General features: G+C 38.0%; 1 protein-coding gene across 1 annotated transcript in view; it reads left to right on the forward strand.

Annotated features, from left to right (window-relative positions):
- The window catches only part of CDH12 (cadherin 12), a 532964-nt gene extending 526110 nt beyond the window's left edge, over window positions 1-6854 (forward strand). Inside the window, exons 11-12 of the mRNA XM_004698091.2 lie at window positions 1485-1736; window positions 6265-6854. Of these exons, the coding sequence (XP_004698148.1) occupies window positions 1485-1736; window positions 6265-6764 (752 nt within the window). The 3' untranslated portion in view covers window positions 6765-6854. The remainder of the gene's footprint in view (window positions 1-1484; window positions 1737-6264) is intronic.
- Window positions 6855-14300: the final 7446 nt, after the last annotated feature.

Raw genomic sequence — 14300 nt, forward strand, 5'->3', positions numbered from 1 at the left:
TCCTACTCTTTTATTATACATGTAAAAATATTTTCTATCCAATAAAAATGTATTGGTAGTCTGTGATAAACTATTCCAAGACCACATAATATTTCCTCATGTTAGTTTCTTAATCTACTACATGTAGAAAAATTGTGTAAATGTTGGTTGTGGAAATTAGTGTCTACAAATAGTAAAACTGAATATGATTAAAATTTGACATTATTATAGACTTTTACTACACCAAAATATACTTGTTTTAAAATTGTTTATTTGGTTACTAAGTATATTTCATGCATGTTTATACTAACCTAAATATTCATATTTTTAACATGAAACTTCTTCAAGAATTACTTTTATTAGTATAAAAATAAAATTCTGTTTGGAATGAAGCAATATTTCTGCTTATATGTGTAGAATTAAAGTAAATGAAGAACAAGAGCATAAAAATAGCAGTTTCATTAGAAATCTTAATTGTATTTGTATAACATGGGAAGTGTTTCATCGCTTTGGGTTTTTCTAGGTAACTATTGCTACATCAAGCCCAATGGCATCAGAATGATTCTAACTCACAGCAACATACAAGACAGAGAAGTTAGCAGCCAAATGCTTACTTAGCTCACTGTACCACTCAAAAAAACAAACAAAACAAAACAAAACCCAGTTCACTGCCATGTAGTAAATGCCAACGAATAGACACCCTATAGGACAGAGTAGCACTATCACTGTGCATTTCTGAGACTGAACCTCGTCCCAGGAATAGAAAACCCCATCTTTCTCCAACAGAGTGGATAGTGGTTTTAAACTGCTGACCTTGCCATTAGCAGCTCAACGAGTAACCACTACCACCCCAGGAGTGCTCCTTAGATATTGCTGTAGTTGATTTTATTAGAAATAACATAAAAGCATTTAGATGGTGATTATTGTAACTTATGTTTACTTGTTACTAATTTTTATGTTTGCCATACAATTTAATTTTACTTTAATTTTACTTCTAACTGTCATAAAAGAGTGAGAAATGCATTATATATTTAATGAGGATTTGGAAATATAACCATTAAATGTCAGTCCTGAATAGTCACCAAACTTTTTTATATTTGAAAGGGTAAGTTCTTAGATAAAATATTAATATAGTTGAACTTTGAAATCTTGGTTTTTCTATCATGGAAGAAATCTTCTTCCTAAAATGTCTTCCCAGTAAGATTTTGGTATCAGGAAAACAAAAAGAAATGATCAATGCAATATATTTTTAATTTTTCTTACAGTCTTTCTGAGTAAAAATCTTAATTTGTACACCAGACAAAATTAATGTACATCCCTGAAGGATTGTTTTGATTACACTTGATTATATTTTGGCAGCTTGTATTATGATAAAAGAAAGAATTAAAACATGGATATATTTTACTGATCCAAGAGGAAGAACCCTACTGTTCAACAAATATCAACTTTGTGATTTGAAGCAGAGCTCGCAGTAACCATCTTATCATAAATGTCATGTTTTGTAGACAACACAGCTGGAATTGAAACCCGGAGAAATGGATACAGCCGCAGGCAGCAAGAGTTGTATTTCCTCCCAATCATAATAGAAGACAGTAGTTATCCTGTGCAGAGCAGCACCAACACAATGACTATTCGAGTTTGTAGATGTGACACTGATGGTACCATCCTGTCTTGTAATGTGGAAGCAATTTTTCTACCTGTAGGACTCAGCACTGGGGCTTTGATAGCAATCCTACTATGCATTGTCATACTTCTAGGTTGGTTTAATTATGAATCACACTATCTCTGTCTCTTTCTTCTTTCTCTCTGTTTCTCTGTCTCTTCCCAATTTACCATGAAAGGCAGTTTTTCTGCACTGATATGGCATGCTTATAAAAATTAAATTTATTTTACAGTTCATTTCATTTTATAGTTCATATACATATATATTTATTTACATATATATATATATATTTACAGATGTGTATATATATATTTTTTTTTTACAGATATGTATATATATATATATATATATATATATATATATATATACACACACACACACACCAGGTAGGAACTATGAAGTGAATACATATATACATACACATATGTGCATGTCAAAAATATATAACATCATCACAAAACACACAAAAACCTGGCCAAGACCTAGGAGATTTTCAAGTCACCGGAGTTTGTGGTCCTTGTCATAATGTAAGCTCTAAAACAAATATCCTTCCTCATGCCGCGACCCTATAATACACTTCCTCATGTTGTGGTGACACCCTCAAGCATAACATTATTTTCGTTACTACTTCATAACTGTAATTTTGCTACTGTTATGAATGGGTGACCCCTTTGATATGGTCATTTGAACCCCAAAGGGGTTGCGATCAACCGGTTGAGAACCACTGAGCTACAGTAAAGATTTATCAATCTGTTATGCCTACTGGTAATCATTCGTGTATAAATGGATATTATATAATAGTTTAAGAAATGCCAAGTGGATGAGAGCTCTCTAGGCAAAGAAAGAAATGGCGGTATGAAAGAATAGCAGGAAGTAAGGAAGCCGCAAATTAGTTCACTTTACCTTTCTTAAATTGCCAATGAAAAGTGATGCATAGCCTACATTTCTGAAAACTCCTCATATCAAAATTTTACTTAGGGCTTTGAACTGGTTCATTCTGGTTCAGTCGTGGCCAACAAAGGAAGCTGGAATGGACCAGAATTTATAAAATGTGGGTGTACCAGATTGATAACTAGAATGAGAAACAAAATTATGAATTGACACCCCGTTAGAAATGTAAGCTCCCGCTTGGACAGCAAGAACAGTATGTGTGCTACCTAGCAACTCCATGTCTTTACCAACAGCATTGGAAACAGCGGTGCCTGGCTCCGATACGGCAACTAACTGCTCACCTTTGAATGCGTGTCACTCTCCATCATCCTAGCAATAAGCCAGTCACTAATCAATAATCCTGCAAGCATTCACCAAGGCTCTGACATAACCCACCAGCTAGGATTTTTCCCCATTCTTGTTATTGTTCTAGTACACCCACATTTCATATGTCCCAATTTGTTCTGATTTCCTGAATTGGCCATGACAGACCTAGCTGTGAACTAGTCTAAAGTGCAGATTCTAACTTTCCCCACTAGAGCAGGAGAAAACAGAACAGAGCAGGGGAAGTAGATGCATTCTGTAATGTCTCTGCTATTGTGAATTGAAAACTACTTTAGCATTTCCCTCTTCCATCAACTGTTCTGTTGACTCAATTCCACTTACTAATTCACTGCCTTGAGTCACAAAGTGAGAGACAACTTTTCTGTTTGATCTCTCACACCTTTAAGTGCAATAGGCTTTGAACTGCCTTATAAAAAAATATTCTGAGAAATGTAAATATCTCCTTTCCTCTTGGTTATCAAAAATTAAAAATAAGAAGAATGTTTTGTAAAACACAGAGACCTTACACCAGGTATTCATTGCACAATCATTTGTAGAGAACATTCCTAAATCAGTAGCTCACACTGACTTCCAGGGTGAACTTCTTGTCTAATTCATATGGTGTGATTAGGCATTGAGCTGCTTACAGTAACATCTATTGTTCAAACCCATCAGTTGCTCTGTGAGTTAAAGATGAGGTTGTTTGCTTCCATTAGGATTTATAACCTCCATAAACGTATATGGCAGTGCTTCTCAACTTGTGGGTCATGACCCCTTTAGAGGTCGAACAGCCCTTTCATAGTGGTCGCCTAAGACCATCAGAAAACATATAAATATTTCACAATATATAATTACATATTGCTTTTTGATTACTCATTCTGCTTTAATTAGGTTTAATTATGTTCAATTTGTATCAATGAAAATACATCCTGCATATCAAATATATACATTACAATTCACAATACTAGCAAAATTACAGTTATAAGTAGCAACAAAACTAATGTGATGGTTGGGGGTCACCACACATGAGGACCTATATGAAAGGGGCGTGCATTAGGAAGGTTGAGAACCACCGCTGTATATGGTCCCTGTGAGTCGGAATCAGCTCATTGGCACCAGGCTTGGTTTGGTTTGTGAGTTATTAATTCCAGACAACCAATAACGTGGATGTACATAAAAAGCATTCCTTTTTGCCTATAATTTATAAAAATGATCTCTGGCATCTGTTTGTGTTGAGGTCTGACATATTAGAATAGATTCAAAGCAACAGTAAGCCAAATACTAAAGAAAAACTCCTGTTATTGAGTCCATTTTAACTCAGAAACAAGTTCCTGATAGGACTGAGGAGCCATCGGGTGCCCATGGCTATACTCTTTACAGAAATAGGCTGCCTCCACTTGCTCCTGGAGAGTGGTTGATGGGCTCAAACCACAGGTCTTTCAATTAATAGATGAACACTCAGCCGCCGCCTCACCCAAGCTCCTTCAAAGTGAAAAATTAAGACTTCTTTAAAACTGAAAATGATCAATTATGCCTTGAATTTTAAATCAAGCTTTCCCCAGACTTGCTCTTTTCTTCAAGAGCAACGTGAACACCTCAGTCTTTCAATATGAATCAGGAATGGCCTGCCATGTTCTGGATGCGTCTCTAGCCTCTAGAGCCGCCTTACAGAATGGTCAATAATGGGTTCATGTCCGGGTTATCACTGCCACATGCCTCTCCTCTATCAAAGTACTGTCTACATGTCCCGAATAGGACTTCACTGTATTTCTCTCTGCCACTAGTGGAGTCTGACTCAGAGCAGACCTATGGGACAGAGAAGAGCTGGTACTGTGGCTTTCAAGACGTTAATTTTTTATGGGTGTAGAAAGGTATGGGCTGTTAATTGCAAGGTCAGCAATTCTAAACATCCAGCTACTCTGTGGGAGCAAGATAAGGCTTTCTACTCCCATGGAGAGTGACTATCTGAGAAACCCACAGGGTCAGTTTGACCCTGTCCTATAGGGTCACACTGAGTCCAAATAGACTCTATGTCAGTAAAGGAGAGAGAGAGGGTCAGACTGCTTGAGTTTGCTTTGTACTAGGCACTGTGAAATGGCTGGACAGACAGCAGTGAATATTGACCCCATTGTCCGACCATACATTTTGCATAAAATCCACCAGCTCCTTCACATATTAACAGATCCAGATGCCTTTATATCTTCTAGCTTCTTCTTAGCCATTTTAATACCCTTCTTGGGGTGAAATGAAGCACAAGAATGCGGGGGTGTTTGGGCCTATTTCTGGCAGCTCTCAGTACATTTATTTAGCTCTTTCCTAAGTCATGACCGCTCAGATGCTACTTCATATGGGCAACTGTACTGCATGCCTTGCAGCATCTTGCTCGCAGACAAAAGCCTTGTTTCATTGTCACTCATTCTTTACCTTTTAATCCAATAACCAGAATATCTCAAACCCTATTGTGGCAAAATCAAACACACTTGGGTGTTGAATGATTGGCATTACCACTGAATGGGGTGGTGGCAGTGAGTGGCTCATGCCAAACATATATTAGCACTGACTTGATTGTGCCATCCACCCTAGAAATCATAAACACCGTTGTCTTAAATGCTCAGCTGCTGTGAGGCAAATGACAACAAATAGGGATTTAAAATAATGATGTAAAAATACTGTCTTCTTTCTTGACGATGGTCAGAATAACAAAGACTTGATTTAGAAAACGTAGCAGGCATAGAATGTCCCTTAGTGAAGGATCTTATTTGGACTAATTAGTGAAATTCAGACCCTCATAATCTTTCTGTCATCTCTTCTTCCTTTAATGTATCACTCTGTGTCTGTTTATCATCGACTTTTAGATTTTGTTGTGAATATTTGTGTTTATTTCATTAGACATGAACAATATTGCTGTGTTGTTAAAAGTTAAACCGTGAACTTAGCTATGCATGATTTTTTATGTTGTTTACAGGCTACATTATTCATGTTAAGTTCCAGATATATATGTTCTTTTGGGGTTGTTTTTTGTTTTGTTTTTTTGCACGTTTGTAACATGAAAATTTTACCTACCACTTAAATAGGTCAATGCAGTACATTGTTTGATTTTATGAGTAATATTGTTGTGGTTTCACATTATTGACAATTTAAAATTGAGTTTAGACAATGGCAACATGTGCATGATTCCTTCTGATTATAGTACACACACACACACACACACACACACATACACACACACACACACACACACAGTATATAGTAAATAATAGATCACTCCAGAAATTCAACCTTGCTCAGTTTTCCATTTCGTTTTCACTTGAAGCATGCATTGGCACATAACCTCTCTCTTCTCAAACGTACGTTTTGCTCTGTTCCAGCCATCGTGGTGCTGTACGTGGCGCTCCGAAGGCAGAAGAAGAAAGATACCCTGATGACCTCGAAGGAAGATGTCAGAGACAACGTGATCCACTACGACGACGAAGGCGGCGGCGAAGAGGACACCCAGGCTTTTGACATCGGTGCTCTGAGGAATCCAAAAGCGATTGAGGATAACAAAATTCGCAGGGATATAAAACCAGACTCTCTTTGTTTACCTCGTCAGAGACCAGCAGTGGAAGATAATACAGATATAAGGGATTTCATTCATCAAAGGCTACAAGAAAATGACGTAGACCCCACCGCCCCTCCATATGATTCATTGGCCACGTACGCCTATGAAGGCAATGGGTCGGTAGCGGAATCGCTCAGCTCTATAGACTCTGTCACCACAGAGGTGGACCAGGACTACGACTTTCTCACTGACTGGGGACCCCGCTTCAAAGTCTTGGCAGACATGTTTGGTGAGGAAGAGAGTTATACTCCTGATAAAGTCACTTAAGGGAAAATGGAAGCTAAAACACAACCGAGAGGAAAATCCATTTTAAAAACATAGAAAAAGAAAGGGGAAAAAAACACACTAATAAATCAATCTCTCTCTCTCTCTCTCTCTCTCTCTCTCTCTCTCTCTTTCTCTCTCTCTCTCATTTCCCACACACATACACACAAGCTTTATAGGACAAGATTCCTTTAATTATCTGGTTTATAGCAAGTTGCTATGTTTACCATATTGTCAGTTTTGGTTTATTCTGCCAACATGAGCTAAATCCTCTAATATCTACTTGCTTTGTTTTGTTTTGTTATTTTGGAAACACACTGAGAAGAGATCAGGGCTCTTAACTACAATTGACTGACATGACAACCCAGAAGGAAGATGGCATCATGGTGGAAGAGTGTTAGATTTTTCTTAATTCCACTAAAGTGCCTATTGAAACTCTTATCATTTAAAGGGTGTACAGCGCTCTCTGCTGTGATGGCATCCAGGATTCAGAGCTAAAGAGGACAGGAAACAAAGACGGTCTTCACGCCAAGGAGCAATAGCAACATGCTGACTCTTCTGATTCCTTCTGAGGAAAAAGAAGAACACTTTATGAACTTCGGCTTCTTATTACTCAAATTCTTTCTTTGTTTTTCTTTTGTAAACTGTATGCCAAAAACCTATTCGTTTTCCCAATCTTTCCGGAAATAGAAATAAATGTGCTCTCAAATTCAATATGTAAATCCAGATTTTTAAAAGAAATGTGTGATCTTATGATGAGTTTGCATTAAAGCTGTTCGTTAAAATGTTACCTTCCTTTTCTAAAAAGCGAAAAATTTAAAAAGAACATTGAAATTATCCCTCTTTATAACGAGGCCTCAGGACTCAGACTCCACATTAAAATAAATACTGGTTTTGTTTAATACTGTACTGGTGTGTGGAAGCTTGGTTTTAAAGTGTAACCACGTAATTTAAGCCTTGAGTCATGGGTATAATTTCAAGATAAATGTCTAAGAAATGTTGGGGGTGGGTGAGGGGTATAATTATTGTAAATATGAGGGAGACATTCTTTACCCAGCTTCTCAGGGCTGTTTTTAAATCAATGGTTCTCTGCTGAACAAAGAAAATAAAATATATGTTAAATGTGACATACTTCAAGTTCATACATGGTACATTTATAGCATATCTAAAACATTTTATACATTGATGAAAAAAGTTTAAAAGATCAAAGATTTGCAAAGATCATAATAAGAGCTGACTCCTAAAATGAGCACAATCTCAAAATAAGATAGCTAATGCACTTATTTTACTAACATAGATTTCATTTGTGTGTGTGTATGTGTGTAAACAGTTATTAGATAGTAGCTCAGTTTCATCTTTGTCATCTATAACAATTCTAATCTACACAAGCCCCTACATCTCCTTGCAGAGAACATTTTTTTCTATTTTTAATATAGATTTATGAAGGACAAAAGACTTTATAAACCCTTAGGTAAATTACATCCTTATACAGTATTTCAAGTAAATTGTACCTTATTTAGAAATGAATATAGCGAAGGCAATAATTATAAAGTTATATTATATTTATATAATGGGTTACTAAAATATGGCAACATTTATTGGAAAATGTTAAAATGGCCTATAGATTCATTCTAAACCAATGGTTCTTGTTATGGGTATGTGCTAACAAGTGGATTTCTTGCTCCTGGGGTTAACCCAGGTGACAGAGGAACACTGCCACTGGGCTTTTAGGATGTAGTCTTCATAAGAGCTGATCACCAGGCCTTTGTAAGTAGAGATACTTGATGGGTTTGAGCAAAGTTTTTAATTATTGTGACAACCAAATCAACCAGAATAAGAAAAGGAAAAAAAAGGGTGCGTGGGGGCAGATTGCCACAGCTTTCTCCTGCAGAGCGGTCGGTTGATTAAAACTGCCCTCCTTTGTTAACACTATATAACAGCTCCACTCCCTGAAGAACTCACCACTGCCATCAAGTTGATTCTGACTAATAATGATCCAATGGGACCAAGCAGAACAGCCTGAACTAGTGTGTGAGGCTGTAGTTCTTTACTGGCCCTCCTTCTATGGTTCATATCTAGGTACATAGAGAGATAGTGAATGTAAATATCCCCACAGGCATAGAATTATAGATAATATAGACAACTTCCATATTTGCTATCACATACTTTCTTTCAAATCATCTAACTTAGACATATGTTTCACTAATTGACCCTATACACCTGCATTTCTCTTCACTTTTGGGCCTTTCTGGTTTGCATTCTCCTGGTTCTCAATATCAAAGAAAAGCTGCTGTATTTATTTTCCTCAACATTAACTTAGTCTCTGTCCTAGAACTTTGTGAGAATACCCTTGTTGTGTCCTAGTCTTTAGCGTGCTGTAGGAAATGTTCATCTAAATTGTAAAAGACTGGTGATGTCATAACTAGAATGGAAAGAGAAATTAACCAACTTCTGGGTTTTCCCAGCAACATGATTTGCTACAGAATGATGCATGGACCCTAAAAATGACTGGTATGCAAGATAACTTTTGGCTGACAAGCATCATTTTATTTTCATTTTACTAGGGAATCCAACTGCTTGTATATCTGTAATTCTAGCATAAACTATGGTGACTTGAAAAATAAAAATCTTTGGAGGGACTGTGATGCTAAACAAAAATATATAACTGATATAGGTTATTTTCATCAAGTGAATGAGTCTTTCCCTGTGCCTTGATCTCTCTCTTTCATTCTTTTGTAAGTCCGCATAGATGGAAACACAGATGGAGATCACATGATACAATTTTAGAAAACCAGGGACTGCTTCATCAAAAATACCTTTTTTTCAACAGCATAAATGTCCCCATACACCCGTGGACTTCTCCAGATGGAATATACAGAAGTCAAATTGACTATATCTGTGAAGACTTTGGAGAAATTCCACATCAGCAGCTAAAACCAGCCCAGTGACTGCGTTTGGAAAAGACCCTCAATTGCTCATATGCAAATCAAGTTGAAGCTGAAGAAATAAAAACAAGTCGACTAGAGTCCAATAGATCTTGAGTATAACCCATCTGAATTTGTAGAACATCTCAAGGAAAGATTTGAGGCATTGAACACTGATGATGGAAGGCATGGTGAATTACAGGATGACATGAAAAATATAATACATATCTAAAGAAAAAGATGTTTAAAAATACAGTAAAAATAGATCAAAGTGGATGTCAGAAGAGACTCTGAAACTTGCTTTTAATTGCAGAGTAACTTTGGTAAATGAGAGAAATGATGAAGTCAAAGAGTTGAACAGAATAATTCAAAGGGCAGCTTGAGAAGACAAAATAAAAGATTAAACTAAAGTGAGCAAAGACCTAGAGTTAGAAAACCAAAAAGGAAGAAATATTTTGAGAATGATGATGGCAACAAATTTACAAATGTGCTGACACAATGGGTGGATGGTTGGATTGTGATAAGGGTTGTCCGAGCCCCCAATAAAGTGATTATTAAAAAAAGGAAGAAATAGAAAAAACTTTAAAAAATCAAGCTTAAAGTTCCAATATTAAAAGACTTCATGGGTAACTATTGAGTTATGCAGAAAGCCTCCAAAGAAGATGGGAAGACTACAAAGTGCCGCTATACCCAAATGACTGGTTGTCATTCCACCACTTCAAGTGGTAGCAGATGAGCAAGAGCTAATGGTACTGAAGGAAGATATTCCCATTGCACTGAAAGCATTGGCCTAAAACAAGGCTCTAGGAATTGTTGAAATACCAATTGAAGTGTTTCAATAAGCTGCTGAAGCCCTGAAAACACTCACTCGTCTATGCCAAGACATTTGGAAGACTGCTACTTGATCAACTGTCTGGAAGATACATATTTGTAGCTATTTCAAAGAAAGCTGAACTAACACACTGCTCAAATTATAAACAGTATCATTAACACCACATATAAGTAAAATTTTGCTGAAGATCATCCAACAAAGATTATAGTAATACATTGATAGAGAGAGCCAGAGATAAGGCAAGATACAGAAGAGAACTTGGAACAAGGGATATCATTGCTGATGTCAGATGGACCTTGGCTGAAAGCAGAGACTACACCAGAGAGATGTTTACTTGTGTTTTATTGACTATGCCAAGGCATTCAACCGGGTGGATGACAACAAATTATGCATAGCCTTGAGAAGAACGAGAACTCCAAAATACTTCATTGTGCTCATGTTGAATCTGTACATGGATCATGAGGCAGCTGTGAAAATAGGACAGGGACATGATTTCACAGTTCTGTGGACAGAACATGCTTTACAATCAGAGAAGATGTGCAAAAAGATTGCATCCTCCCACCGTACTCACTCAAACGTTATGTTAAGCAAACAAGAAAAGACACTGTATCATATGAAGAAAAATGGGGATTAGGATTGGAAGGAAGGCTTATTAACAACTTGCTACATACATATGACATAGCTCTGCTTGCTGAAAGTAAGAAAGACTAAAAATGTGCTGTAATTGACTTTAATAAAATGAAGATCAAGGATTGCCATCTTCACTCAGTGTAAAGAAGACCAAAATTGTCACCATTGAACCCATAGACAGAGACATGTTTGAGATTTGCAAGATATTCATCTTACTAGGATCCACTATCCATGCCCATGGAAGTGTCAGTCAAGAAATTGCATAAACACATTGCATTGTGTTAATCTGCTGAACAAGACCTATTTAAAGGGTTCAGAAACAAGGATGTAACTTTGGGAACTAAGGTGCGCCTAATGCAAGCCATGCTATTTTCGATTTACTCGGGAGCATGTGAAAGTTGGACATTGAGGAAAGAAGATGGAAGGCGAATTGAAGCATTTGGGTTACAGTGCTGGAGCAGTGTGTCGAAAGCATCATAGGCTGCCAGAATAACCAATGAACCTATCTTGGACTTACAGCCAGAATGCTCCTTGACGAGAAGGATGGTGAGACTTTGTCTCATGTATGTAGACATGTCGGAAGAGACCAGCGTCCGAAGAAGCAGATTGGACTTGGTAAGGAAGAGGCACAGGGTAAAAGAGGAAGGCCCATGACAAGATGAATTGAGACAATCGGGCAAGGAGGGGGGAAAATGAGCAGCTGATGCCAGGGGCTTACGTGGAAAGAAAATGTTTTGATAATGATGAGGGTAAGGAATGTGCAAGAGTGCTTTCTACAGTTGATTTATGTATGGATTATGATAAGAGTTGTATAAGCCCCCAATAAAATGATTGAAAAAAAACATTCACGAACAGTAAAAAAAAAAAAGACTGAATTCCAGTCGGTTTCTTTCTTTTGTTATGATGTAAAGAACATTAGACCAAATCATTTGACAATTTTAATATCTTGGGGTTCTTTTGTATTTATAATAATGTGTTCCCTGTGTGGGGCATATATGTATGCTGGATTTGTGGTGAGTTGGAACAGATGCACACAGTTTTTACATAGCCTGACTTCAGTGCAAGAAGAGGCTTTGAAGGGCAGCAAGTAAAGGTGAGTGTACAGGTAGCGAAGGAGATTATGATTGGTTTTATTGTTTAAAAGAAGGTCAAATTTAGCTAACGTGTGTGTGTGTGTGTGTGTGTGTGTGTGTGTGTGTGTGTGTGTTTGTGTTTGGAATTGACAAGGGAATTTTGTCTGTTGCCAAAGTTTAACCCATATTTTTTATTGTATTGAATGTTTAATTTTACAGAAATATATATATGTACAAATAGTATGTGCAACATTTATATTATGTACATATCTTTGAAAACTATAAGCCTTAAGTGTGCTTAACAAATAAGAATAATGCAGAATTTTAGATATACACCCACTTCTCACGTATAGACGTGGATAGGTCCCAAAGGCCACGTCATGATGTGAAAATTGTTATCATGTGAAGAAGAACTCCTTAACTTGCTGTTTTCTGCAGACTCCATGCAGATTATCTGCAGATAGGATTTTGGTGATGCCCAGGTGATGGTAGCAGAAGGAGGTCCTCCAATCACAGCCTGTCCTCAGGCAATGTTTCCAAAGAGCCCTGACTCAAAGCTCTCTTCTATTCCTCCTCCCCTTCATCTTATGCTCCCTTCTCCCTTGGAATGATGCCTTCTTCTGCTGGCACCTCTGGTCCTGTGCCCCTCTGGGGAACTCCTACTCTCCAGGGATGTTTCCTGCATGGCCCAAATCACCTGTCCCTCCTGCACCCTAGTAGCCAATTTGATTCCTGGACCCGAAAAGTGCCCTCGCTCTTAGATCCCTGTAACAAAACAGACCCGACCTTTCCTACCAGCTGGAATATCTCTGGACAAGCTGGGAAACCACCTTCTGTGTGATTTTCAGGCCGTTCTCAAACTCCTGCTCCCCTGCTCTCAGGGAATTTCTAGCTCCTCCTGGTGCTGCCAGGAGTGGCCCTCCTGGGTGGCCCTCCCTGGATCCTGCACTGCAAGGCTGTCAGTCTGCTCTTACATCACACTACTCATTGACAGTGAAAGACACCCCGAGCTGGTTACCTCAGCTACTCCCAAGCAGGGCTCCCCCGACAGCTGCTGCACTCCTCCACTTCCAGAACTACCTTCTCTTCCTCCTGCACAGCCAGACCTGTCCAACGCTGTTCTGTGTTGGAGCTTCGGCATACAGAGCTGTCCCTGGGTCCCAGCTAAGAACCTCAACCCCTGTGAGTCTGAGCCCACCATGCTCGGCCTTCATTCCTCTGCTGGAACCTCTAGGCTCAATGGATCAGTGCACTTGAACCCTTGATGCAAATTAGGTCCACCATTCCTGACCTAGTCATACCACCCCTGCCTGGCCCATGGCACCTGCTTCCCTAAAAAGGGAAAATAATTTCTTCTGGCATTGCCTATCATTCTTGAAGTTTCCATATTTGCTAGCAGATAGTAGATATCTTATTCTAGTAGTAAATGCAAAGTTCCTGGATAATGACACAGACAATATATAAAGAACAAGTATAATCTGAAATCGCTTTTACACTGAATTCCATTGTAAAGTACAAACTCATTGGATAGGATATATATGTATATATATTTATGGGCAGTACACAACTCCTTCAAATTGGACCTATGAAGTATTTAATTCATTATATATGTGTGTATGTATGTTGTTGTTATGTTCCTTGTAGTATGTTCTGACTCACAGAACCCGCATGGCTCATAGTTCCCATCATGTGGAGACCAACTCATGGTGATTTCATGTGCCCCCAATATATTTTCCCCAGGGTTTTCAGGACGACACTTTCAGAAGTAGCTCAAAAGATTTGCTTCTCAAGTGGGTTCAAACTAAGTATTAGCACCATTTTCTGCAGCACGGTATGTTATCTTCTTGTAAAGAAGTCACCATCTACACATCATTGATTCTGATAAACATATCCGACTCAAGAACAAAGGTGGCACCAGGAGTCTGCAGCAGTATCGGTTAAAAGGGAAAAGACTGATTTCTATGTAGGGATCAATTTGAAAATATATCAGTTTGCACTTCATTTTAAGCATCTGTAAAAATGGTCCCTATACTAAATAGACCTTGACTTCCCTGAAGTTTTCAATCCAATCACCTCTGTG

Source organism: Echinops telfairi, unplaced genomic scaffold (assembly GCF_000313985.2).
Source record: "Echinops telfairi isolate 266 unplaced genomic scaffold, ASM31398v2 ScPeMD7_7469;HRSCAF=8507_1, whole genome shotgun sequence".
Taxonomy (NCBI): Eukaryota; Metazoa; Chordata; class Mammalia; order Afrosoricida; family Tenrecidae; genus Echinops; species Echinops telfairi.